The following is a 24,859-nucleotide window of genomic DNA, read 5'->3' as shown; positions in this document are numbered from 1 at the left end:
TAAATAGCATAAAACAAAGTATTTCAGTATGAAATCACATATATCCGCATTAATATGCCATATTTTCTCTGTTAAAGAGCATACATTTATGAAATATGTTGTTTAAACAACATATTTCAGCATTAAAACATGTTTTTATGTGTGACAGCATCCTGTATCATAACCACATCTCTGTTGTTTGTAACAAACCAAACCGTGTGAAAATCGGGTAAAAATACAGGGAGTTATGATTTATTTTAGCTGGGCCATCAGCTTCCTCGGTACAATTAAATGCGCTGGGGTCACGTGCAAGACCCATCCAAGATGCCGGCTGCGCTGAAACGTCAGCTCCAGTAGGCAGTGCCAGACTATGGGGCGTCTACCTATATAATCTATGACATAGACATAGATCCCGTCCCTAACCCCCATCCGCCGCCCCCCTCCCACAACCACCCATCCATCCAGTCTGCCTTAAAGGTATACTATGCAACCGGGGTTGATTTTCCAGCGAGGCTCCCCCAAGAGGGCGAAAGTAAAAGTGCACTGTCGTAAAGATGCTCAGCTGTTCTGGTTCCTCCGTCAAGCCAGGCGCGGTTGTTTTGAGCTTAGCAGACAGGCGAACGCAACGAAAAGTGGAAAAAACGGCAGTACAAACAATGACTAACACGGTGAAGGTATGAACATCAAGCTTCTTGCAGCGCTATCTTGGCGAGGCGGTCGCCGCCGCCTCGCCAAGCCGCGACCGCCGCCGCCTCGCCAGTTTTATTATTATTATTTTTTTTTTTATGTTGGCGAGACGCTACCGCCACCGCCTCGCCAAGCCGCAGCCGCCGCCGCCGCGGTAGCGTCTCGCCAACATAAAAAAAGATTATAATAATAATAATAATAATAATAATAATAATAATAAAACTCGATATGCTTGCATGTTTATTTGACGTTAAACTTTGCACAGGCTGAGCGGAGCGGAGCGGAGCGGAGCGGGGGAGGGGGGGGGGGGACAAACTTTGCCCCGCCGACCGGCGGAGCGGAGCGGCGCGCATATCGAGTTAGTTTTATTTTTTTATTATTATTTTTTTGGAATGTCGGCGAGGCGGTAGCGTGAGGGAAACCCTACAATGTTACTTACAATCGCATCAGCAGAAACGCGAGGTCCGCGTCAGCCTTGCAGCCTTCTATGTTCACCCGTGTACGACTCCTCTCTCTGTCCAGAGCCCTTTTCCTCTTTCTTGCCTGCTCCAACATGGGCTTTCGCTGTTTTCTCGCTGGTTCCGCCATGATAACTGCACAAATATCGCCACTGCGCTACCAACGAGCACACCTTTCACTGCGGGCGTGTAGCAGTTCTCGCCGTAAAGCAAGACCGACTCTCGATGCACACAAGACTACTGAGCCTGTGACTGCGGGCCGAGTGCTCCTGCAATTGCAAGTGCGGTATTTCCCCCACAGACCACCAGGGCGGCCGAGAAAACCTTAGTTCAACCTGAAATGACTCATTTAATCATCCAAAACGGTATGGAACATATTAATTAACTGAAAAATGTTGCATAGTATGCCTTTAAATTGAACTATGTTGCAAAGAAATATGAGCAAAAGGCTTGCTGTCTAGATGAACTAACCTGGTATGAGGTAGCAAACCAAATGTTAAAAAAAAAAAAATCAAACGGCATCCAAAATATAACTATTTTTTAATGAATTTTTTATTGAATGATAATTTGTCTTTATGGCTTAAAACCTTCTTTTACCAATCTCCTCTAATCTTCATCTTCATCTGACTAGTGTATGGCATCTCACCTTTCTTTCAATTCTACATTCATATGTTTTTAGATTGTAAAGAGTTTTATTCTTATCTTCTTTCAGAACTTCATTCTTCAGAGTCTGACAATGTTTTGTTGCCACAGTTGATATTTAACTTATCTTAATATGTATTCATGATAAATTTGGAGTAAACTAAACCTTTTTTATATATAAATCTGTCTTTTTGTATGTTTTCCCTTTTCACCGACCCCTATAAGTAGTTTGAGAAATAAAGGACACTAATTTATCTAGTTTTAGAATAAATGAGATAAGATGGAACATTTAAAAATGAAGTGAAAATTGCAGACCCATAAAGATAAAAAATTATTTGAATTAAATTGAACTAAAGTTACTCACAACATCCGCAACAGGATCCTAAGGATATTCAGGCACATAGGTGACTCAGCTTGGAGCCAGAGAAAGAAAGAGACAATCAAACGTCTCCGAAGCAAAGACCGTCCAGGTGGATTCATGGACTAAACTTTGAGGATCTACCTGTGTGTGTTCTCACTTTATATTTCATGTACCAGCTTCTAAATCTGAGTCAGACAGAGAGAGAGAGAGAGAGAGAGAGAGAGAGAGAGAGAGAGAGAGAGAGAGAGAGAGAGAGAGAGAGAGAGAGAGGCACGCAGAGGCACAATAACAGAGCGCCGGCCTCAATAAAGCTGTTATTATTCAGAGAAATAAAAAAATATTTCCTGATTGTTTCGCAGTGGTTACATTCAGCAGGTAAACATGCCTATGGCAACACACCTCAGCTCCCCGCAGCCCCCACCACCGGTTCTTGGTTTCCCTGTTCCTGTCTGAATATGCGCTAAAACTACATCTGTAAAATGAATTGCATCTATCGGAATCACAATAGAAAGTATTGCAGCTCTGTGCATGAGCATAGTTAAGAAGCCGCATCTACCACCAATTTTCCCACCAGCAGCAGCAATGGCAGCAGCAATGTGTTCATGACACGCGCATCAGTGCTTGTAGCGGTTCAGTGACACAGCACCATGGGCAGCACTGTTTGTAGGTGCTGCGCAATCGATAGAGTGACCGTGTCACTCAATTTAATCTTTTAAATAAAACGTCCTGCCCGAAATTTTTCCCTCTACTGATGTAAACGACGTGATGTGAGAAGAGAGAAAAAGACAAATTTTCTGATTCCAACTCGTTTTCCTCTCCAAGAACCATTGCAATTCTCTCCTCCTCTTTCATCACTAACTTTGATGTACTTTAGATGTCTTTAGATGCCAGCATGACAGTTTCCCCGATTTAAGCCAATTGAGCATATTTGCAAGAATGAATGAAGTAGAGGCCACAAGCCAGGTGCACATAAACAGTACAATGCATAGAAGAAGACAACTTCTTCTATATTTCATCTTAAATTGAAGCATACACACTTTAGGAATGACTGGTCTAATGGTAAAATTTCTTTGATGGCAAAGTTAATATGCTGAGTATTTAACATTTAATGAAAGTTGATTGAGTTCACAATTCCTTAAGGTATACGTATCTCAATAATTTATATTAGTGCTGTTTTGAGTGGGTTTTGGAAAATTAAGGACAAGTACAAGCCTCTTCATTTCATTTAACTGGGTTACATTCTTCAACCTTTGGTAATATTAAGATACTTTGAAGATGACTAGGCAGTCATAAAGTGCCTTGTAAAAGTATTTATATTGCTTCCACTTTTTTACATTTTGTCACATTACGACCAGAAGCAATGTATTTTATTGGGTCCTTAAGTGATGGACCAACGTAATTTAGAGCATATCTATGAATTGAAAGAATAAAGGAATGAACTGTTCAACCCATCACATCTAAGCAAAAAGAGTACAGCACAACTGCAAACTTACCTAGACATGAGCACAAACATAAACTAATATGCTAACTAAGGAAAGCATTAATCAGTGAAGCAGCCAAGACTAACTCTGGCGAGGCGAGTTAGATCCACAGCTCAGGCAAGAGAATGTGTCAGGAGGACAGCTATTAGCTTTTATTTAGACTCTTAATGCTATTCACTTTTACTGCTAAAAAACCCTTTTGAAGCAGAGGGGGGAGTAGAAGGTCATAAGAAACTGTTTTTAGGTTACCACAAGCATGCTCCTTGAACAAATGCGAAAGAAGGTACTGCGGTCAACTGCGAGAAAAAACATAAACGTTTGTCCTACTTGCAACTGTGGAGTAAAAATTATGTTGCATTTCATGCTGAGCTCACCAACCACACAGTAACATATGGTGATGGCAGCATTGTGCTGTGGGGATCCTTTTTCTAACAGGTACACAAAAGCTGGTTGGTCTTCAAGGAGTGTAATCCTAGAAGAAAACCTGGTGTAGACTGCAAGGTACATACAGTACTTACAGCCAGAGCAACAATGGAAATGGTTAGATCAAAACATTCATGTGACAGATTTGGGTTTCCTGAGAATGGATGTTCACTGATGCTCTGCATGCAATCTCTAGATGTTTAAAGCTGCTAGAGACACACCCCAAAACACTTACAGCTGTGACTGCAGTGAAAGTACTGGTCAACGGCAACTGAATACACATTCACACAACAATTTTCTGATTTTTATTTGAAAAGCAAACTGACAACCATTTACCCATCTTTCCACTTCACAATTTAGCCAATTTCCGTGATGCTCTATGGCAAAGGCTCAATCCTAAAATACACTGGGATCTGTGGCTACAACTTGACAAAACGTGAAAAAAGTTGAAGGGGGTTTAAGGACCTCTTCGTGGCACCATAAAATAATAAAACAGGAGATAAAACGTTGCCACAACCCACTTCTGTTTCTATTTCCAGTTATTAATGTAAAAAAACAAACATTTAAACTAGAAATAAAATGGTGCAAAAATGCTTAGAGCTGTGTGCACCTTGTGTTAATGAAGCATGTGTGTGTGTGTGTGTGTGTGTTTGCCAGGCCCCAGCTGGGTTTGCACTAGTTTATCAAAAATCAGACTTGATCCCTCTAAGGACTGCTTGGGCGCTGTTTGCTGGATGTAGGCTTGTGTGTGTTTGCTCGGAGCGTTGTGTGTGATGCTGAGCAGATGCTGTTGTTTTGACAGCCATCCTGCTCCCAGTCCGTCTGCCTTGCATCAGTTGGATGTGTCCGTGAGTGCGCATTCATATACGTTTGTGTCAGGGAGCATGTGCCCAAGAGCAGCAATGCCTTTATGTGTGTGAGTAGTTATGATGCGGGGTTAAGCAGCATTCGGACTGTCAAGTGTGCGTCTGACCTTCTATCTACCGCGGGGATCACTTATCCCGCTACAGGAGCTGCAGTAGCACATAACTCCATTGTTCCGCCGTTTTTCTTCCACTCTTTAACCTTTTATGTTCTTTTACCTTCAACTTTTCTCTTTTTGCCAATGCCTCCCATTTCTCTACTCTGATGGCCGTCTAACAACCCTCTCCTCCGTTTTTTTGCGTCAGCGTCCCGAATTCCCGGACCCTCCTGCTCTGCGGTGTATATTCTTTGCTCTTCTCTTCGCGCTTGCGTCCTGCCTCTTCCTCACTCTGTGCTTCCAAGAAAACAAAAACTCAGAGAGTTGATGACGAAATAAAACCAGAAGAGAAAACTAATGAAGACGAGTGTGGGGAGTGGGGATTTGGGGGGCAGCAGAAGAAATGCTGAGATGTACAAATGAAGATTCAGAGAGGAGGCGGGGGGGGGGGGGGGGGGAGAAACGCTGACAGTTGGAGAAGGAAAGATAAAAGTGTTTGACAGAGGAAGAAAAAAAAAAGAGTCTTTTTCAAATGTGTCAGGACACCATTGTCAGGGTAACAAAGACGTAGCTCTCACAGAGCACTAGAGGATGTCTCAAACGAAGTCTTTCTTCAACGCACACACGCAGTATGAAACATACAGTGTTTATCTCTTTCCTTCAGCTGGGATGTCTCTCCTGGGGGTGAAAGCAGCTCCCGCTCTCATCTTACTGCAGTGTCACTTTTGACACTTGTCATGTCCTTACTCTTACATAGTCCTGCAAGCACAAGCTTGCTCATATCATAGCTCTTTTTCGGTGGGGAGGGATATGTGTTTTAGAAGGAAGTGAAAGTATTTTACTTCCTTACAGTTGACTCCTTTCCGATTTATTCTTGATAAAGCACCCTCTCTAGCATCTCTAGCATTACAGGATTTCACAGTCTTCACTGACTAATTGGAGCTGAAATAACACACTCATTGACTAACATTTTTGCTAAAATCTACTCAGCTTCATCTCTCCATTTTGTAAACGCTCTTAATCCTTGTAGGGTTGTCTGGTTCTGGCATCCCTGAAGCGGTTGCCAGTTCATCACGGACAGAAACAAATCAGATAGCCATGCACACGCTATCCCTCCAAAAGGTATTTGTTACATAGACCAATTAACCCATCATGCATGTTTTTGAACTGTCAGAGAAATCCGGAGTAACCCGAAAGAACCCACGCCTCCTCCACACAGAACGAATCGGGGAAATTCTTGCAGCAAAGCAACAGTAAAGATGTACCAATCAGGTCTTTCATGAGTGATACAATTTCTATTTTTTTTTCTTTTCGGTCTGACCTGCTGATTCCAGTTTTGACCAATTTGGAATATATTTTTCTTGAGGTTTGTAATACATATAGCACTATGAAAAAGTACTTCCCCCTCACACATTTATTCAGTTGTTCCTGCATTCAAGTGTTCAAGATTATTGAAAAAATTCAGAGCCCATGCAAACACAATCACAGAACCAAAAAGGTTCATATAAAATAATCTATATGACTTTACAGTCCATCACAACAAGACAAATAAAACAAGAGTAAATACAGAAAGCAGTTTTCAAATGATTCTTTAATTTCATAAAGGAAACAAACTATACGCTATATCTATAGAGCCATACTCTTAATTAGGATAAGAGTTTTCTTTCAGTCAAGATTTCACTTTTATCCTATGGAGCTACACCCTGTTATTATATGTATTGTGTGGCAGCTGTGTTGACAAAATCTGTCAAAATAAAAACATGCACAAGCCACCTCTGTGCTAGCCTCATTATGCGTCTCTACGAAGACTATTTGCCATAATAACAACCTCAAAGAGTGACAACATCTGGTATACTCTTGAGGCTGATAATCCTTTCCCCACTGCACATTTACTATATGATGCAAACAGAGCCAATATTCCATTTGTTTCCCTTCATAACTCAGGACTTTGTCTGCGGATGTGAACAATTTTTAAGCAGCAGCTCCTATAAGGGTAGCACAAACTGGAGATGAATACATAAACACACTGCAATGGGGAGATAAACATAAAAGATTGAAGCCTAAGAGGACAAACCTGCAGGTCAAACCAACCATCTGTGCAGCTGAGGCATAAGGCAGGTTTAGTTTCTAAGGAGTCGTATATGCATACAACCAACAGCTTGATTGACCATGTCATCTTTAATTATGCTATTAGATGGATTATTTATATGAGTGTAAAGAGCTCCATAAGCAATACATCAGAAGGTTCAATTCCCAATTCATAAGAATAAATGTCATATTAGTTTTGGGCTTTAAGGATTATTTTATTTTCTCTGTATTAAAAAAATGATATTCATTGATTTTCATAATGGAAAATGGGTATACAAACTTAAAATTAGTCATCTAATCCACACACAGACCCACATGTTTACATTTACCTATTATCATTTGGATAAATGTCCCTTAGCAAGTTATAAAGAAACCCCATGCTTTTCATCAGTCGGCTTTTGGTATAACTCTGGAGGGATATTTGACCCAACGAGAAATAGTAGAGCTCCTTTTAAAATGGCTGGTTTCCTACAACAGACCCAGCTTTTAAGAGAAGTACATGTAACTGTAATATTCTAGGTTCTGTTTTGGTTTGTTTACTCTCCTGCCTTAGGTTCTCTGGCTGCTTTGAGTTTTGTCTTGTCTAGGTTCCTGTTTTGCTTGTTTACAGTTAGTTTATCCTGTTTTGGTCATCCGTGTTAGTCTTGGCTTTATCTTCTGTTTTAGTTTTATACTTCGGGATTGTTTTGTTTCTTATAAGGTCTGGTGTAGTTTGATTCTGTCCACTTGTCCTCTCAGCTTTTTAGGTTTGGTTTCTGATCTGTTCTTGTTTTGAGCCTCAGCACTGATGTCTGGTCTAATTACTTACTCTGCACACCTGCCTAACTCCACCCCTGCTGCAATCACCTCTCACCAGTTTCACCTGCCTCCACCTCCATATATACTGTTGAGACCAGACATCAGTGCCAGGTCGTCTTGTTGGTCTTGTCATGGTTTTGGGTAAGTCAATCCTGGTCTGATGTTTGTTTTTGGAATTTTGACCAAGTTTTTCCCTTCCAGAGAACCTGAGTTATTTTGTCATGTTACCAGTCAGTTTCTGTTCCTATGAAGTTCTGGATGTTTTTTATTAGCCTTTTTGATTATTCAGTCTTTTTTGCATTGCTCTGCTTTTTGTTAAATAAATCCCTTTTTTAAGAACCTCTGCTGGTCTGGTTGAATTCTGGGTCTGCTGCCGTGATTCATTACAGTAACGGTTCAATATTTGTCCATTTTAACCAGAAAATATTTATCCAGAAGGTAGCTGGTTTGTCCACGGCGATGGCTGTGATTTCAGTCATGCTGGAAGATAATTTCTTGAAGTAGGCACTACTTTTTTGGTCAGCAGCCTCTTAGTAAACAATGATGTAAAACTTCCTTTACTGCGGGAAATGACACTGGTGTTCCAGCGCCTTCCAGCTCATGATAGGTTTGAGTCTTGGTTGGTGTGCGGTTGCTCCTAAACAACAGAACGCATTTTATTTCGTTTAAGGCGACAGTTTTGGTCAGATGTGCGAAACCTTGACAGAGCTGGCTATTCCAACATGGACACTGATCCCAATCACAAATCACAATTGCTTTTGGAATGGATGAAACAGGCTACTATTAATCTAAAAAAAAAAATAGCCCCTCACCTCAACCCTTCTGAAGACCAACGGACAAGGTTTAAAATCTGAATCCTTCCCAAGAAATAAATCAACTTCTAGGAACTCTACCATTTCTGGAAAAAAAAAAGGTCAGATATCTAGCCAGAACAGTGGAAGAAACTTGTTGATAACTTCAAGTAGCTGTTTCTCTGCAACTTGCTACGCTGCAGTCAACTAAATATTGGGGTGTGTGTATCTATTTCATGCTCCATGAAAGTTTTTGTACATAATGGTTCTTTTTCTATTCATTGCAGTTTCATATAATATAATGTATATACCCACAAAAAAATAACTGTTTAAATGCATCATTAAAAGCAGACTCACTTTACCATGCATGGTGATGACCAGTGTATTTAAACTAGAGTGGCAGACAATTCTTAACTCATATTTGAGCTGATACAGTGTATGGGTCTATAGTTTGAGGGGGTCCACCATAATCCATTCTCAAACACATGAAAGAGCAGTCGTCCCCTCATCTTTAACACACTCCAACCAGCACATCAGCAGGTTTTTCATCTCTTTGCTGTTTACTCACATAAGCTTTGTTTGTCAAGGACTGTGACAGAGCCAAGGCTGAGAGAAGATCACTATGCACTTAATCTACATCTTTTCAAAGCAACGCTCCGTTCTGCATGCTGTTTTACTCCCATGTATTATCCTTCATTTCTTATTCATCAGTGTTTTATTTCAGTTTTGAAGAAACCTCTGAATCCCTCCTCACACCATCTCCCTCTGTGCTTGTCTCATCCCACAATCTGGTTAATTTTTCTTTTTCTTTTTCTTTTGCTTTCTTTGCTTATTCAGCACACCCCTGGTTCTCATGTTTCTCTTTTGTGATGCCATGCACTCTCTCCCGCATCACTGCTTTTTCACACCTCTACTGTGTCTCTTTTCATATCCATCACGCTCTATTTCTGTTGTCTCATTTCATCCCTCTCCCGTCTCCATCTTTCATCAGCTCTTTTGTTCATGCGCTTGTCAGCTGTTTTCTGTGAAACTCACATACAGGCAGACTGCAGGATCTGCCTTTCATTTCCTTGAGTTTTTTTTCCCTCTTTGCTGCATGCCGCTTATCCCAATTTTCCACTCAGAACTTTGTCCTTGTTTAGACTTCCAGTTATCTTAATTCTCTTCCTGCTCCCTCCTTTCTAATTTCTAATTATGGCTCTTTTATCACTTCATCCTCCTCTTGACTAATCCTAGTTTCATCCACACATTATTCACTTTCTCTGTCATATTTTCCTGTTTTTTTTATTAACTGCAACCGCTATAACTCAGATGTTTCAGCTGCCAAGTCTTACTGTGCTCCACAAAAACCAAACATCTGTCTTTCTAACACCCTCTAGCCTGCTCTCTAATTCTCCTCCACTGTGTCCCCAACTCAGCTCATTTTCAGAAGTGCTTTATTGGATGGTAAATTGAGTTATTATTGCCAAAGGAAGACAATACACATTAGAAGAGATAAATGAGTATGCACCACTCACAACAAGTTTGCAAACCAACTGTTTGCTTTGGGAATTATGAATTCTGCGCTTCCAGGCAAAGAAAAAAAAAAAAAGACAGGGCCATGTGACTTTTTATCAGCATCGGTGATGCCACTGGACTGCATAAGTGCAGATGCCATAGATGACACAGCATGCAAACATTGCAGTTATTCATAGGCAACAAAGATAGTGGGGTTTTGGAACATCCTTTCATTACACAGAAATCATGTTTTTTTCTTTCTGGAAGTTGTTTTCTATTTCTAGAAGAATGATGGAAAACACTCTTAAAAAAAGACAGCTGTTCATAAATTTGTCACATACTTAAAAACACAGATGGCCGTGGCTTGGATGCCACATAACCACCAACTGTTTTCATTCACATACTCCCCTTAAACCACAGTCGTCCCCACCCACCCACCTTGGTCACCAAACTGTTTAAATCTCCAAACAGCTAATGCCTGGTTTACTTTAGTAAAAGCAACAGTAACTTTCTACCAACTACAAAACTTTTGCTATGTATTTTAGGCATTCCCTTAGGCCCATTAAGCATTCTATTTTATTTATTAATTTATTTATTTTTCTGCAATATGGTTTGCATTCCTAATGAACCACAGAAGGAGTTAATGGTTGCAGTTTTGACCCCTATCTTGCTTCCCTTAGGTCATTTATTACAGTGGTCAACTCATTATTTACTGATATGAAAAACAAAAGGAAAGCAGCTAGACATGACAAATGACCATTTTTCCCTCTGTGGCTATCATTTAATCCTCTGTCTGAGTTGGTGTTTGCTTGAATGGATTGAGCTTTTGGGGTTGAGAGGATATCTAGAGGTGTTCCAACTAAGGCTCAATACTGTAGAAGAAAATGAATAAATCTTGTCTTTCTTAGTTAATACATACTAATTGCCCTTTTTTGTAGACGAGAAGATATTGTTATATAACTTTAGAGGTTTGCTTCCTGTGAAATAGGCTTGAGATATTTTTTATACTTCCTCAGATTGCAAATAAATAACAAATCGGTAGAATATGTAATCTGTGGTAAAGAACTGGTCAAAGCTAAGGATTTTCTTATTTCTTTGAAGAATCATACAGTAGGTGTGAGATTAAGAAGCTAAATTACATTTTGACTTCCCTGAGTGAATGAGTAAAGAAAGTCATGATTCTGTATTTTTGTACCGTTTGGCTTCGATTCTGATCAGATGTTGAGATCAGATAATCTGCTTACGTTTGATACTAAACTTGGCTCTGCTCTCTCTTTCCAGAAATGTCTTATCTCCCCTCTCCAGTCCTCAATCATCCCTGCTTTCGTCCATCTTCTCTTTTATACTCTTTCCATTTGGCTTGCCGTTGGTCCTCTCTATCTCTTTGGAAGCTGACAAGGCAGAAAAGTGGAGGGACCGGCCTTTTAACTAGGCATATCTTTCTCCAAACACCTTTTCCCTCCTCCTCCTCTGTGCCCTTCAGCTCCCTTCTACATTTGTTCGTCATCAGCTCAGACTCCATGTGAAAATCTGAGCATCACCGTATGCCTCTCTTTGCAAGACTTCATTGTTCTGTTACTGAAAAAAGATCACCCCTCCCCTCATCACAATGTCGTATTGGTGAACACCCTCATATTTGTGAGCAGGATATGACAGTAGTGTCTGCCAAACATTTAGAGGTGTGGTGACTTTGGCTCAGGCAGTGTGGATGTGTATATCTGCATGATGACAGCTATTTATTGGGGGATTCCCTTGAAAGGGAGGTCCTGTAATTGTGTTTGTATGTGAGCGAGCAGAGGTGGTTGAGCAGTTTAGCACACTGGGATGAGACTTGAATGTGACTCATGAATTCCAAATAACCTCAGCGACTCTGCTTCCTCCTTTAAATCCCGCTGTTTAATATGACAAGCTCGGGTAAACAAGCTCACTTACATTGTTGCCCAAAAAGAGAAGTCTGAGGTTCACTGTTTCATGCCAAATAAATTCAAGTTTTTTTTTATGTTTTTAGAGGATTGCATTATGGATGATATGATTCTAGATTTCCAAAGCAGTTAATGAAAAAAGAAAATCTTTTGAACTGACAAAATTTTCATGGAGTTCTATTTTATTGGAGATGAAGTCGTGCAAACAGACACTGATGTGAAACTTTCAATTAATATGGTCAAAGAGACCCGTAAACATCCCTTTTAAAGCAAGACAAATCGCAATAATTCACTTAACTGGTCTGAGGTACATCGCACTGTATAAAAGTCCTGTGTCTGCTAGATTTGTTTAATGCTGTACTTTCAAAGGTGCAGACTTTCTTGTGATCATTTAAAGTAGTATTTAACCATGCTTCTTAAGGTTTCATGTTGGTCTTTTAAAGTTTTTATTTGAACTTTGTCTCCTCTTTTTAACCACTTTTCTTCCCAGTATGTGACATTTTTAGAATGTGTTTGTTTGTTGAGTCAACTTCAAGGTGTGTTTTCACTGTTACATTTTTTTCAATTAACCAGGGGAGGTTGCTAGAGTCCGTATTACCCCTCTTTGTATTTCCACTGCATATACCATTATACAAACATATTACTGAGGTACAAATGAAACCCAGATAAAGGCCCTTGTGAGGAGATAGTACTTTTTCATAAACTAAACACTTGAGTTTTGTGGAGAATGCTAAGCCTTTCCTGGTGGTTTAATGTTTTCAACATTATAATTCAGTCAATTCAGTTTAAACCTGTCTGTAGCTCATGATTTCTCTAACTTTAACAGTTAAAGATTTAAAATCATTGATTTTAAATCGAGAAAGAAGACATAACCCCTCCGGATTTTAAATTAAGACACAAAACACAGTGTTTCTAGGAGTCACATCTCGGTGCCTTAAATGATTAAAATCTGTGAATGCCGCAACCTTTCTCTTGACTTTGATGCTACTTCAGTTCTGTTTTAAAGAATTAACACTCTCTTCTAATCCCGACTGGATCTTAGTTTCCTCTCCTCTCGCTTCTAGGGTGACAAAACAGGAAGATTTATTACAGTTTCAGCATTCTGTAGAGTTTGTAGATACTCTATATAAGTTAATGGCGGTACTTGATTCTGCAGTAAGAGAAGTGACCTGCCAAGTGTCCTTGAATGTAATTCATATGAATAACACTGTTTTGGACTAGAAACACACACAGGAAATGGTGAAACAGGAGATTACCCGAAAAATCTCAGTTATAGGAGAAAAGCGTATGACGGTCAAAGTAGTTACCTAAGGACCTAAAAAGCTTGTAAAATTCAGGAAATTAATCACTTCATATAACAGACAACTTAGTTCCAACATGGTTCACACTTTAAGTAAATATATTTTGTTCTCAAGAAAAATCTCTGTTATGACCCTCAATTTGTGCTCTGTGGATGTTCACTATAGCTGGCGCACCAACTTCCAATGTAACTATCTCCCTACTAATAATGACCTACAACAAATATCAAGCAGTGTTACAAATTATCTAGGAAAGTCTTGCAGTGTCACTCCTGCTGCCACCGACATCTAATTCTTCTTGTCCTTTACCCAGACATAATTGCTTCTACCACTGGCTCTTTTCCCTCTTCTTACCTTTCCCTCTTATCAGCACTGGACCCTCATAAAAAGAGCATTAAACCCCATAAATTACTGACCACTCATTGTTGGACTAATATCTCTGTTGGACGTTAGTGATGTGATTTTGCTGCAGTAACAAGAGTGACAGGAGACACCTGTCATATCATGTCCAAGTCCTGCACATCTGAAATTGCAGTGTGTGCTGAGCTTTACACACTTTTTATTGTTGATTTACTGTTAACAACTCATCACTTGGACACTAAGCTTTAATATCTATCTTACTAGGCTTTAATATCTATATTTAATATATATAATATTGATATCTCTGCTTTGGCGCTAATATGCACAATGCCAGTGAGAGATAAATGATAAATGAGCGGCAAATATCAGTCATTACACATTACAATACACTCTTTCACATGGTGAGGTTCACAGTGTATTATTTAGACCACGAATAATAATGAATACATAGGCACGTAAAAGAATGGTGTCTCCTTCTGATAATAAATAGGCTAAATGCAAACGTTCTGGGAGGTGTGTAATCTGTTTAATTAGTCATGAACAGCTTTTTTCATTTCCAGTAAAAACTTCATACTACATGAGCTATAGGAATGTTTGTGTCTGAGTCGTTTGTTTTCCTAACCTGACTCTCACCCAATGACAGCGATTCCAGATGGATGTGTGGAGCCGTGTGCAGCTTGACGGAACTACATCCATCTGGCAAGAGTCAGGTTATTGTTTGCCGATAGAATGCAAAATAAAATGTTCCTTTATCAAGGGCTCAGATAATGCTCAGTCATGCTCAGTCATGTAGTTCTAACTCACTTCTCACCCATTGACATCTATCTATCTATCTATCTATCTATCTATCTATCTATCTATCTATATAGATAGATAGATAGATAGATAGATAGATAGATAGATAGATAGATATAGATATATAGCTATAGGTTTAATGTGTGTGTATTTGTAGGGTAAAATCAATTCCATGACAGTAATTTTTATGTGTGCAAGTATACTTGAGAGATCACTCACGCTGTACATTGACATTGACTCTATTCTGTGTGTCCATAGTTTACATCACCTTCTGCTTTGTAAGTTATTTCTCACTATAAATGAACCTTTGCAGCAGTTATGCAAATATTGGTCTTCCAGATCCTGGAACAGCTATATTTTGTGTGTACAGGTTTGCAAAGTGCGCTTGACGTTATTGCTCTACCCTTGCTTATGTAATCGTTTTTTTTTTTTTTTTGTCTGATGCCAGTGTGCATATGGGCGATGCTATTTTGTTATATTTGCTCACAGAGCCGCAGCTTTTGATTAAAAACAGCTGAGACAGAAGGCAAAAAGATAAGAAGATAAAGTCAGAAATAAGACAGGGAGAGATTAAAAGTGAACGAACTGAAGAGATGGAGTGATATGTAGAGAGGCACAGGCTGATAAGACGAGCCTGAGAGAAGAAGGCAAAAGATAAGAGAGGCATTATTAGAAGAAGCGGATTCAGACGGCTATGCCAGTGTCCTTAATAAAACATGCTGCAGTTCTGTCCCGACCAAGAAAAAAAAGCTTACCTTCTCTGTTAAGCGCAGTTGCTCTTTAACCAAATAATGGCTTCTTGACATATGTTTAAACCAGTGTATGTCAAACCTGTTTCTGTATGGGAGGTTAACCGTTGCACTGGTTGTAAGCATGAATGCTTACTACATGTGACAGTTCCAGTGCAACTGTGTTTGGAGCATGTTTGTCTACATATCTGCTGTGCATTATTGGGGTAGAAAGAAATGTTCATATAACTTTAGAATACTCCACTTATCCCCATTTTTAGTCCTTCAGTTGCACATCAGCCACAGAACCTCAGCAGAGGGATAGCGTTAAACACTGAAGGACAGGGTCAAGTGTCCTCTATAGAATCTACTCTACTGAACCATATTCGGTGAAAATTAAGGTATGAATATTGTGGGTGCCAATTGTAGATTTGTGTTAATTAACTACATTTTTGGAGTTGGGTGAAGCTTAAGAGGTTCAAGGGATTGGGGGTTGAGCTATATCTCAACCGGACTGTTAAATATTCAGACATAAAACAAAGGTAAAAAAAAAAAAGTGCCAAAATGACAGAGAGGAAACAAAATACTTTATGTGGGGTTCCTTGAACTGAGCTACAACTTACTGTTAGAACATCAGTAAAGGAACACGCCCCTTCACATACGCTATGGGACCCACTCAGGTACATTCACAGTAGTCAGTGGACAAGTGAGTGCCAGGGACTCCCTATCAGCATGAGGTTATGCACATGGAAGCAACTCTAATCAGCACCAGTCAATCAAATAACGGAACTAAGCTCTCGAGTTCCACACGTCCGCCGAGGAAAACACACACACACACACGACACATAAATATCTGTTGGTTATGAGAGCTTCTAGGGAGTGAATTATTGCAAGACTGCAGTGGATTAAAGAGCTTTTAAATCAAACAACCATTCTACCGTAATAGTAGGGATCATAGTGCCTCAAAGTCTGCGGTGATCAGGCGTTAAAAATCTTTGATCGTGTCAGTAGGATTTGATATTATTTGATCCTACTAATAGTTTGACACCTCTGTTAGGATTTCCATTAAACAGTTCTCTGAGTCTCACCAAGGGACATATTTTTAAATAAAGTTAGAATCCCATCAACAGAGAACTGTCAGAGCATTTTAGCATTATGCTGTTATTAAACTAACCATTTTTGAGGGTTTCATCCTTGGGCTGTTTAGTCATTATATTATTAGAAGATTACGTTTATTTTAGAAAAACAGATCAATTGCATGGTTGCTTTGGTTCTTTCCTCAGTTGTGACAAAGCAGTTCAGCTAAAATGACAATTTTTCTACAATGTTTTCCACACGCACCATTAACCTACTCAGAAATATGGTATATATTCCAATTGAAAACATCTATCTTAAGGAACATGTAGACATGTGAAAATGGACAGACCGAAGAAGAACTCTTCGCTGTACTCCCAACTTATTTTATTCTTTTTTTGGTTAGACAATAAAAATCTCAAATACAGCAAGCATTCCACTGGACCTGAGTGTAATTAGTCCCCACATGCTTGAAATCTAACAAAAACATGAGTGCCGCGTTACTGCTGTTATTTAAAAGAGAATAATACAAGTTTACAGAGGTCGTCAAAGTTAAACCACCCATTTATGGATGACCTTTACACTTGATATTATGCTGGTATAAAACAAAGAATTTAGCAGTACACAAATAGTTAATTAAAGCATAAATGTTAATTAGCAGTACACAAATGGTTTATTAAAACCATTTTTGTTTAAGCCTGGCCAGGCAGACTGACTTACGCCATACACAAGGTTTATCAGCTGGGTAAGGAGCTGGTAGAGCCTGATTTCAAAGGCGGATTAAGAGGGTCAGCGTCATCAGGTTAGAACCAATCCAGCCAGTCTTACTGGCCAGGCTAGGTTAGATGACCTTTAATGACTTTCAGTAAACTTTTATTAATAATTTAAATAAGTGGTAATAGCTCACACATTTTTTTTAGCACAGAACTAACATAGCATCGTCTTTTGACAACATTTTGTCTGTGAGGAAGAGTCATGGTATAGATGGTTCAACTGAACCTAGACATTTCATTGTCAGGTTGTTCACTAACCCTACATTTTTATTGGATTAGTGGGCTTTTTCTCACAGTGCCACTCTGTGGCTGTTTGTGCCAGATAATTTGCAGTTTGAACACAATCATTTGACAAGCAGAAAGTGTACATTTGACACAGTGCGCTGCTATGAGTCAAGCATGTTGATACCTTACCAAGTAGCATGTATTAAGTGCTTACACTTCTCTTAGATGGATGCAGGTTTTAAAATTCAAGTTAACTTAATGTAGTTTGACGTAGTTTAATGCAAAAACATCCACATCCCATCAAATCTTCTTTTGTTTTGTCAAATTTGTCAAATCATTACAATGACAAACTTGAATGTATTTAATTGAAAACTTTTGTCATAGACCAGGTAACCATAAATTTAAATCAATCAAGCGAATCAACCAATCAAAGTTTATTTCTAAAGCGCTCTACCACAACCACAGATTGATCAAAGTGCTGTACAGAATTAAGACACAAGTTAAAAATTATTATTATTATTGTTAGTATTCCTATTATTATTCTTATAATAATAATAATAATAATAATAATAATAATAATAATAATTATTATTATTATTATTATTATTATTATTATTATTATTATTATTATTATTATTATTATTATTATTATTATTATTATTAATTATCATTATCATTGTTATTATTATAAACAGTAAATATATAAATGTAATCCATGTAAAAGGGGCCATAACTCATGTATCAAAGGACAGTTTGAACAAATAGGTCTTTAGCCCGGGCTTTAACAGGGGGAGGGTTATGGAGCGTAATTCCAGGGAAAGAGAGTTCCAGAGTTTGGGCGCTGCCACTGCAAAGGCACAAATGCCCCATCTCAACCATGGGACCACCAGCAAATGTTGTTCAGAAGGGCATAAGGCACTACAGAGCTAGTGAATGTTCAGAATGTTAATGAGGTAAGATAGTGCAAAGCAATGGATTAGACTCAAAACAAACAATATGATTTAAACTGAATTCCGAATCTAACCGGGAGTCAATGGAGAGATGCTTATGGGTGTTGGTGAGAAGCCAAGCAGTTGCATTCTGCAGAAGTTGTAAACGGTGTATAGAGGTGTATAGAGGAAGAGACATTGTCAATCATCACAGACAAACGTTTTATTGAGCTAAGACCTAGACCCCAGCAGAGCGGGTCCCTGGAGCCCAACCTGTTGAATCAGGCGGGTCAGGCTGATGCAAATATTTGATTTTGATCCAGAAGTAAATGCAATAGTGCAAAAACAATCTTTTTCACAACTTTACAAAGAAAGGCTAAGCAAGATCCCGGTCAAGATTTCTTTTTCTTTTTTTGATGAATGATCTGATCACAGTGTGCTCGAAAACAGTTGGAACTGACCCTAAACTCAAGCAGGTGTTAAAGAAATGACGAACGAAGCCCTACTGTGTCAAAAACCTGTTTAAGTAACCTTGAAAAGATAATGTCTAAAGAACAATTGGTAGGTTTCAGCTTCTGGACAACATCAGAGAGCTGTGAGAGTGACTCTGGCTCCAAAGCACTGAAAACAACAGGAGAAACAGTAGGCAGGGGCAGGCCTAACATAGTAGACATGTTGTTTATACTCTAAGAAACACCTCCTTGTCAACAAAGTATTGAAGAAACTCTTCACAGCTAGATTAAACACATTCTTCAACAGATTATCAGAGGCGCTTGTAACTGATTGAATTGTACTAAACAAGGCCTGGGGGGCCGACTGCAGCTAGAAGAGATGACACTTCACAGATATTTACATCTTGCTCCTTTAACAGCATTCTGATAGAAAGAAAGCCCAACCACACATTAAACTTTGTCTACATATCTGCTGTGCTCTTTGTGTAGCCTGTTTGGAACGCCTCCTCAGTGCATGTGGTGTCATTCAACCAGGGATCTGGCTTTGGTTTGCTTAAAGGGTGCAATAGAGTCCAAAATCTCTGAACAAGTAGACTGAAAAGAGGAAATAAAATTCCTCTGACCATAGAAAAGTGGTTCCAACCTGAGCATAAAAACCAGTGCCTGAGAAACCAACAGCAAATCTATTAGCTGTGGGGGAAGAGAGGATACAGCGGCTACAAGCTGAAGCAAACGGCACAAGGTGAAGAAGAAAAAAATATAATGGGTAGATGGTCAGAAATGCAAGTGTCATATATTTCCAAAATAGATACTGGAAGACAGTGGGAAAGTAGGAGGTGTTGTGTGTGAATCAGGTCAAAACAGGTAAGAAGTCTTTGAAATTAATTGACTAATTGGCTGGATGGGCAACACATAAATATTAAAATCTCCAAAAATTAAAAGCCTGTCATATTTTGGAATTATTTCAGCAAGCAGATCACAGAATTCAGGACTAAAAGTTGTTGTAGTACTTTTGAGGACAATATAAAACAGCGCACAGAGGATGGGATGTCAACTGTAATAGGAAAAATTGCAGTTCAACACTACTGTGGCTCTTAGGTGGAATGGAGCAGCAGCTTTATTTTCATAAATCACAAATAACTAAAAGATTTCCAAATGTTTTACATTTAGAAAACAGACATATTTGATAGACATGGTGGGCTTTACATTAAGTTACACCATCTTTGTTAAGCTATCTTTGAAGGTTTACACTTTTTTCCATACTCTTTTCATTTCCTGATGGAGAATGATTTAGGAGATATTCAAGATATGTTCACTAATGTTCTCTAACAAGGCTCTGAGACCTTCACAGAACAGCTATAGTTATTCTGAGATTAAATTATACACAAGTGGACTCTGTTTAGTAATTGTTTAACACAAAAAGGCATAGCCAATATATAGGTAGACACCTCATTACGTTCTGGAGCGCATCCTGGGTCTCCAACTCTAGGCTGGCATAAGAGCCGACGGGATTAAATTAATTGTATGCTCTTTATTAAAGAGCATACAATAGGGCATTTCAATATTTTCTATGTGTGACAGCATCCTGTATAATCCCTACAATCTTTGCTATGTGTCACAAACCAAACCGTGGGAAATTCGGCTAAAGATTTGGGGAGGTATGATTTATTTTGGATGGGCACACAGTTCAGTGCGGATAAATGCCCTGTAGGCTCACGAGGGACCCATCCAAAACGACAAATGATACAACAGGCAGCGCCAGTCCTAGAGGTTTCAACATATATAATGTCTGTGCAAAACATCATTTGGTTGCACTGGATTTTATTTAGGGGTATGAAAATAAAGGGTGCTAAATACACATGCATGCAACACTTTTTAGATCCTCAATCATGAAACATTTGAGAACCATTTTCCTTAAACTTCAGAGTGATGCACGGCTGATTTATCAAACATCTTACTAAAGTACATGCTTGTAACACGACAAACATAAACCACAACATCACCTTATTCTGTGTTCTGCAACCAAAGTCATCTGATGTGTCCACACTTAGGCTTTAGATCACTTGCTTTCCTTTTGTATTTTTTTTTGTTTGTTTTGTTTAAATGTGTATCACCCTATATTGTCATCAACATACACAGACACCCAGGGGTTATGGTTGATACAGGCCTGAGGGGCGGCCTTACAGGACAGAACCTGATGCACCCTCTGGTTTTCATGTTTCCCAGCCAAAAGCAACCCTGCAGCTGAGTGAAGGAGTGCAATCACAGACACTGCAGCGTGACTTCAGCCTCAGGGCCAAGTAAAAGGAAAGGGTGGCACATTTCCAGAAAACTGTATATGCAATCGGACTAGGGAACCTGTAGACTATATGACAGGATCTAAGCACCCAGATGACACCGACTCCACCGCATACAACTTTTTACCAACTTCTATCTCCACCGCTTGATGCTTGTCTGGATGGTTAAACATTTGGTTGTTTCTGTTGCTCATTTCCCCTCGATTCATTGAACATTCACAAACTGTGTCATTCATTTATGCGCATTGCACAAAATTAAAGGTCTACACCCCAAACCCTTATTTTTCCCTTTTGCTGTCAAAAATTACACGTTCCTCATTACAAAATAAAAAATAATAATAAGATTTTAAAAAACTTGGATGCTCTGAAACAAGTAGGCTGCAATGTTACAAAGTTAAACACTGCAGGAAAAACAAAGACATCTTACCGTCTCTTCTGCTGTTGCCCCTCAACACTTTGGCGTTGGCGACATGAGCCTTCCCGAGTCTGCTTAAAGCCGCTACCAATAAAATGATCCACATGTGGAAAACCAGCGCTTCTCTCATGGTGCGGGGAAACTTTTGCCCTCTTTCACAAACTGTCTTCCAGCGGCTCCAGATGAACGATTAACTAATATTATTCCCTGCGAAGCGAAAACTTTTGACTCCTTTCCTTACTACAGCTCTTGTATCTGTCAATATCTTCCCCCCTTTAAGTGAAGGAAATAAACGTGTTGGCTCCCTGTAGCTGCTGAGGTGCGGACACAATGTCCCGGCTTGTGCCAAAGCAACAAAGTGTGGGAGAAGTTTCCTTGCTGTGAAAGTTAGGCTCCTGCAGAAACCGAGGGGAAACGAAACGGGGAAGAGCAGGTGGAGGTTAATATAGCTCCGCTCACGGTCAGACATGAGACTATAGGCGCCGGGCTTCTTATCACCCTGAAAGCCAAAAATGCAAGTCAGTCGCTGACAAATAGTTTCTTAATAACGCATCGGCACTGTGAAAGTCGGCGCGCGTCAAAGTCTGCCAGCTGCGCCGCCCGCGCGCGTTCTCAACGGACGAGCGCGCACGCGTGTGTCTGTGGGTGGGTTATAAGAGATATTAGTACATGAGTTCAGGAGTTTTAGAACTAACGTTTAAAGTTACATACTGTATAACAAATGTCTATCCATCCATCTATTTTTTTTACAAATCAAAATGTAGCTTAAAGTTATTCACACAGATTTCAATTAGAATCATATATACATTTTTTTAAAAATGTGTCTTCAGACTTTAAGCCGTATTGACGTTTTTTTTTTGGCGGTCCAGTCGGAAACCTTTGGCAATACATACGATTAGGGTGACGGCAAGGAGGCATTTCAGCCTCAAAGACTTGGAGTTCATCAAACATAAATAGTCAAGCACTGACATTCCCTTCACATTGTTTCATTTTTAAGGGGATGTCTGACAAGCAGGCATCATGTTGAAGATTTTTTTTCTATCTACATTTGTCAGGGGTATGGCTAATTTTCGATTTAAGAGTTCATGTGTTGGAGAGTAAATAAAAACATCAGACTCTACCTGCGGATAATTTAATCAGAGAATGAAAACAGAGGTTTGTAAGAGAACGTCGGTAAACAAAAAGCATGTAAAAGACTAAGAACGGACTAGACAGTACAGGTCAGATATAAAGTTGTGGAGAATTGCCCATTGGAAATAGAAAGGGTATGGTTCAACTGTAAACAAGACACTGCGACAATAGGTGCAAGAAGAAAACTATGATTGAAAGAATACCATAAGAAGTCATGCATGCAGTTTGCTACGAGCCATGCAGAGGACAGAGCAAATAGGGACAAAAACAGGGTCTTTTCAGCCTGCATGAAAAACAATATGTATAGCATAAAACTATCATTGCAGGTAGCTCTAAACTTAACGTCCAGACCATGTAACGTAGTAGTGGAAGCACCATCAGTTACAAATGCTTTTCTTCAGCAAGGTTGATTGGAAGTTCACATGAGGGGAATGTATCAGGGTTATATTGATATTTTATTACAATCACACAAAAATGAATCTATCACCAAAATAGTTTACATACAACATCTGACTGTAAGTATGCGACATGAAACAAAAACATGTTTCATGTGGCTTTAACATGTTTTTATTTTTTGTTTGTCCTCCAAATATATACAGTTGATCTTTAAATTTCCTCTCTATATATTTATTCCCTTTACTAATACAGGATGCATTTCTACACAATAATTTCAATTATTGGGAATATTTATGCTGAAGAAGTTGCATTAAAGAACTAAATCTGACTAGGTTGAAAGAAACTGGCAATTACGCTGTCTTCAGTCGTGTTTTATCATACTTTTTCACTGGATGTGAAAATGCATAGAAGTTTAGCTTGGATCGAGCAGCCCATAACTTTGGGGATTTTCTGTTCACTGTTACTGTCAGAGAAAAAAAAACAGAGATTATCCCAGTCTAAAAGACAACACAATTATAGTTTCAAGATGTGAAAAGCTGGTGGCCCAAAAAACTTGCAGCTGTATCTGCAGCAAAGTATTGATTTATGGTGTCTGAATCTACAGGAATGCCACACGTTTCAGATTTTTGTTTGCACAACCATTATTATCACACTTAACAATTGTGCTTTTTCGTTTGTCTATCTTATAAAAGCTATATAAAATATGTTTGAATTTGAGTTTTTAGCATAATAAAAAGTAATAATTTTAACGAAAGTCAGGGATTCAGATATGTTAACAAAGCACTGTCCATCTTTTTACCAGTACCAATCTATGTATGCGATACAGAGATTTAGGTTAGATTCTATGTGAAAACATTGCATTAACGCTATATTGCTACACAATAACTAAATTGGAGTCTGTCCTTCCTATGAAGATTATTAAGTGTTTAAGAACAGAAAATGGATCCTCAGAAATCATTAAATAGTCTTCTGAGTGTATAGGCTTAAAGTCAGATCATTTTAGACTGTTAGAGGTAATTGTAGGGAGAACATTTCAAAAAGATTTATACGGCCTGTCAACAGTGTTCTTGCTGCTCATCCAGAAGAACTATTGAGCATTTATGTGAAGGTGGTTATAGCCTCCAGGCTATAACCACCTAAGTAAGTTAGAATAACTTATATTCGTTTTCATCACCTAGCTCCAGCTAAAAGCTAAGTTCCCTTAATGTGCCCTTAAATAAAGCACAATTATTAAATGTCTATATCGTGCAACTATTTAGCAATATACAGTTTAGAATAAGTCAAACTTGTCATTGCCAAGGGTTTCAAAGGGTCGGGCTTACTTTCTATAGTTTTACGCATCTACTCATTTATAAGGGTGTAACAAGTTCTTACAAAATAAGCCGGTACAATATGTATTGTAAAAGTGATTTATGTCTTAAGATACTGCTTAAATCCAAGGCCCAGTTTCCACAATGTGTTTGGTGTTATTCCATTTCACCACAACAGAATGCATTTACTCTGAAAACAGCACATTTTGAAAACTGGTTTCAGAGTGTAACATTTTAAAAACATTCTGGTCTCTGCTGTCTGAATGTAACCTGACAACAGCCAGCTGCATGTCTCGCTCCGCCTAGCTACACTCACATACATCTGGGACACCGCTCATTGAAAGTGATTTCCCCAACCAAATTTATGGTCTGGCCAATCAGGACGCAGGGCGGGTGTTTCCTGGATGTGACGTAGTGGAGAAGCGACCGTGAGATTCCAACAACAATGGCGGCTCGCATCGAGGAAGCAAGCGTTAGCATTGATGCTGCTATTTCTTCCGTGTTGTCCAATCTACCTAATATTGTTTAATTAAAAGAACATCAGAGAACGCCTCTGAAGGATTTTGTTGGTGGAAACCATGTTTTCGC

General features: G+C 39.1%; 1 protein-coding gene across 1 annotated transcript in view; it reads right to left on the bottom strand.

The window, feature by feature from the left end:
- The window catches only part of pdgfd (platelet derived growth factor d), an 88,610-nt gene extending 66,593 nt beyond the window's left edge, over positions 1-22,017 (bottom strand). Inside the window, exon 1 of the mRNA XM_012859317.3 lies at positions 21,447-22,017. Within this exon, the coding sequence (XP_012714771.2) occupies positions 21,447-21,564 (118 nt within the window). The 5' untranslated portion in view covers positions 21,565-22,017. The remainder of the gene's footprint in view (positions 1-21,446) is intronic.
- Positions 22,018-24,859: the final 2,842 nt, after the last annotated feature.

This window comes from Fundulus heteroclitus, chromosome 18 (genome assembly GCF_011125445.2).
Source record: "Fundulus heteroclitus isolate FHET01 chromosome 18, MU-UCD_Fhet_4.1, whole genome shotgun sequence".
NCBI lineage: Eukaryota > Metazoa > Chordata > Actinopteri > Cyprinodontiformes > Fundulidae > Fundulus > Fundulus heteroclitus.
This window is presented reverse-complemented; position numbering and strand designations above follow the sequence as displayed.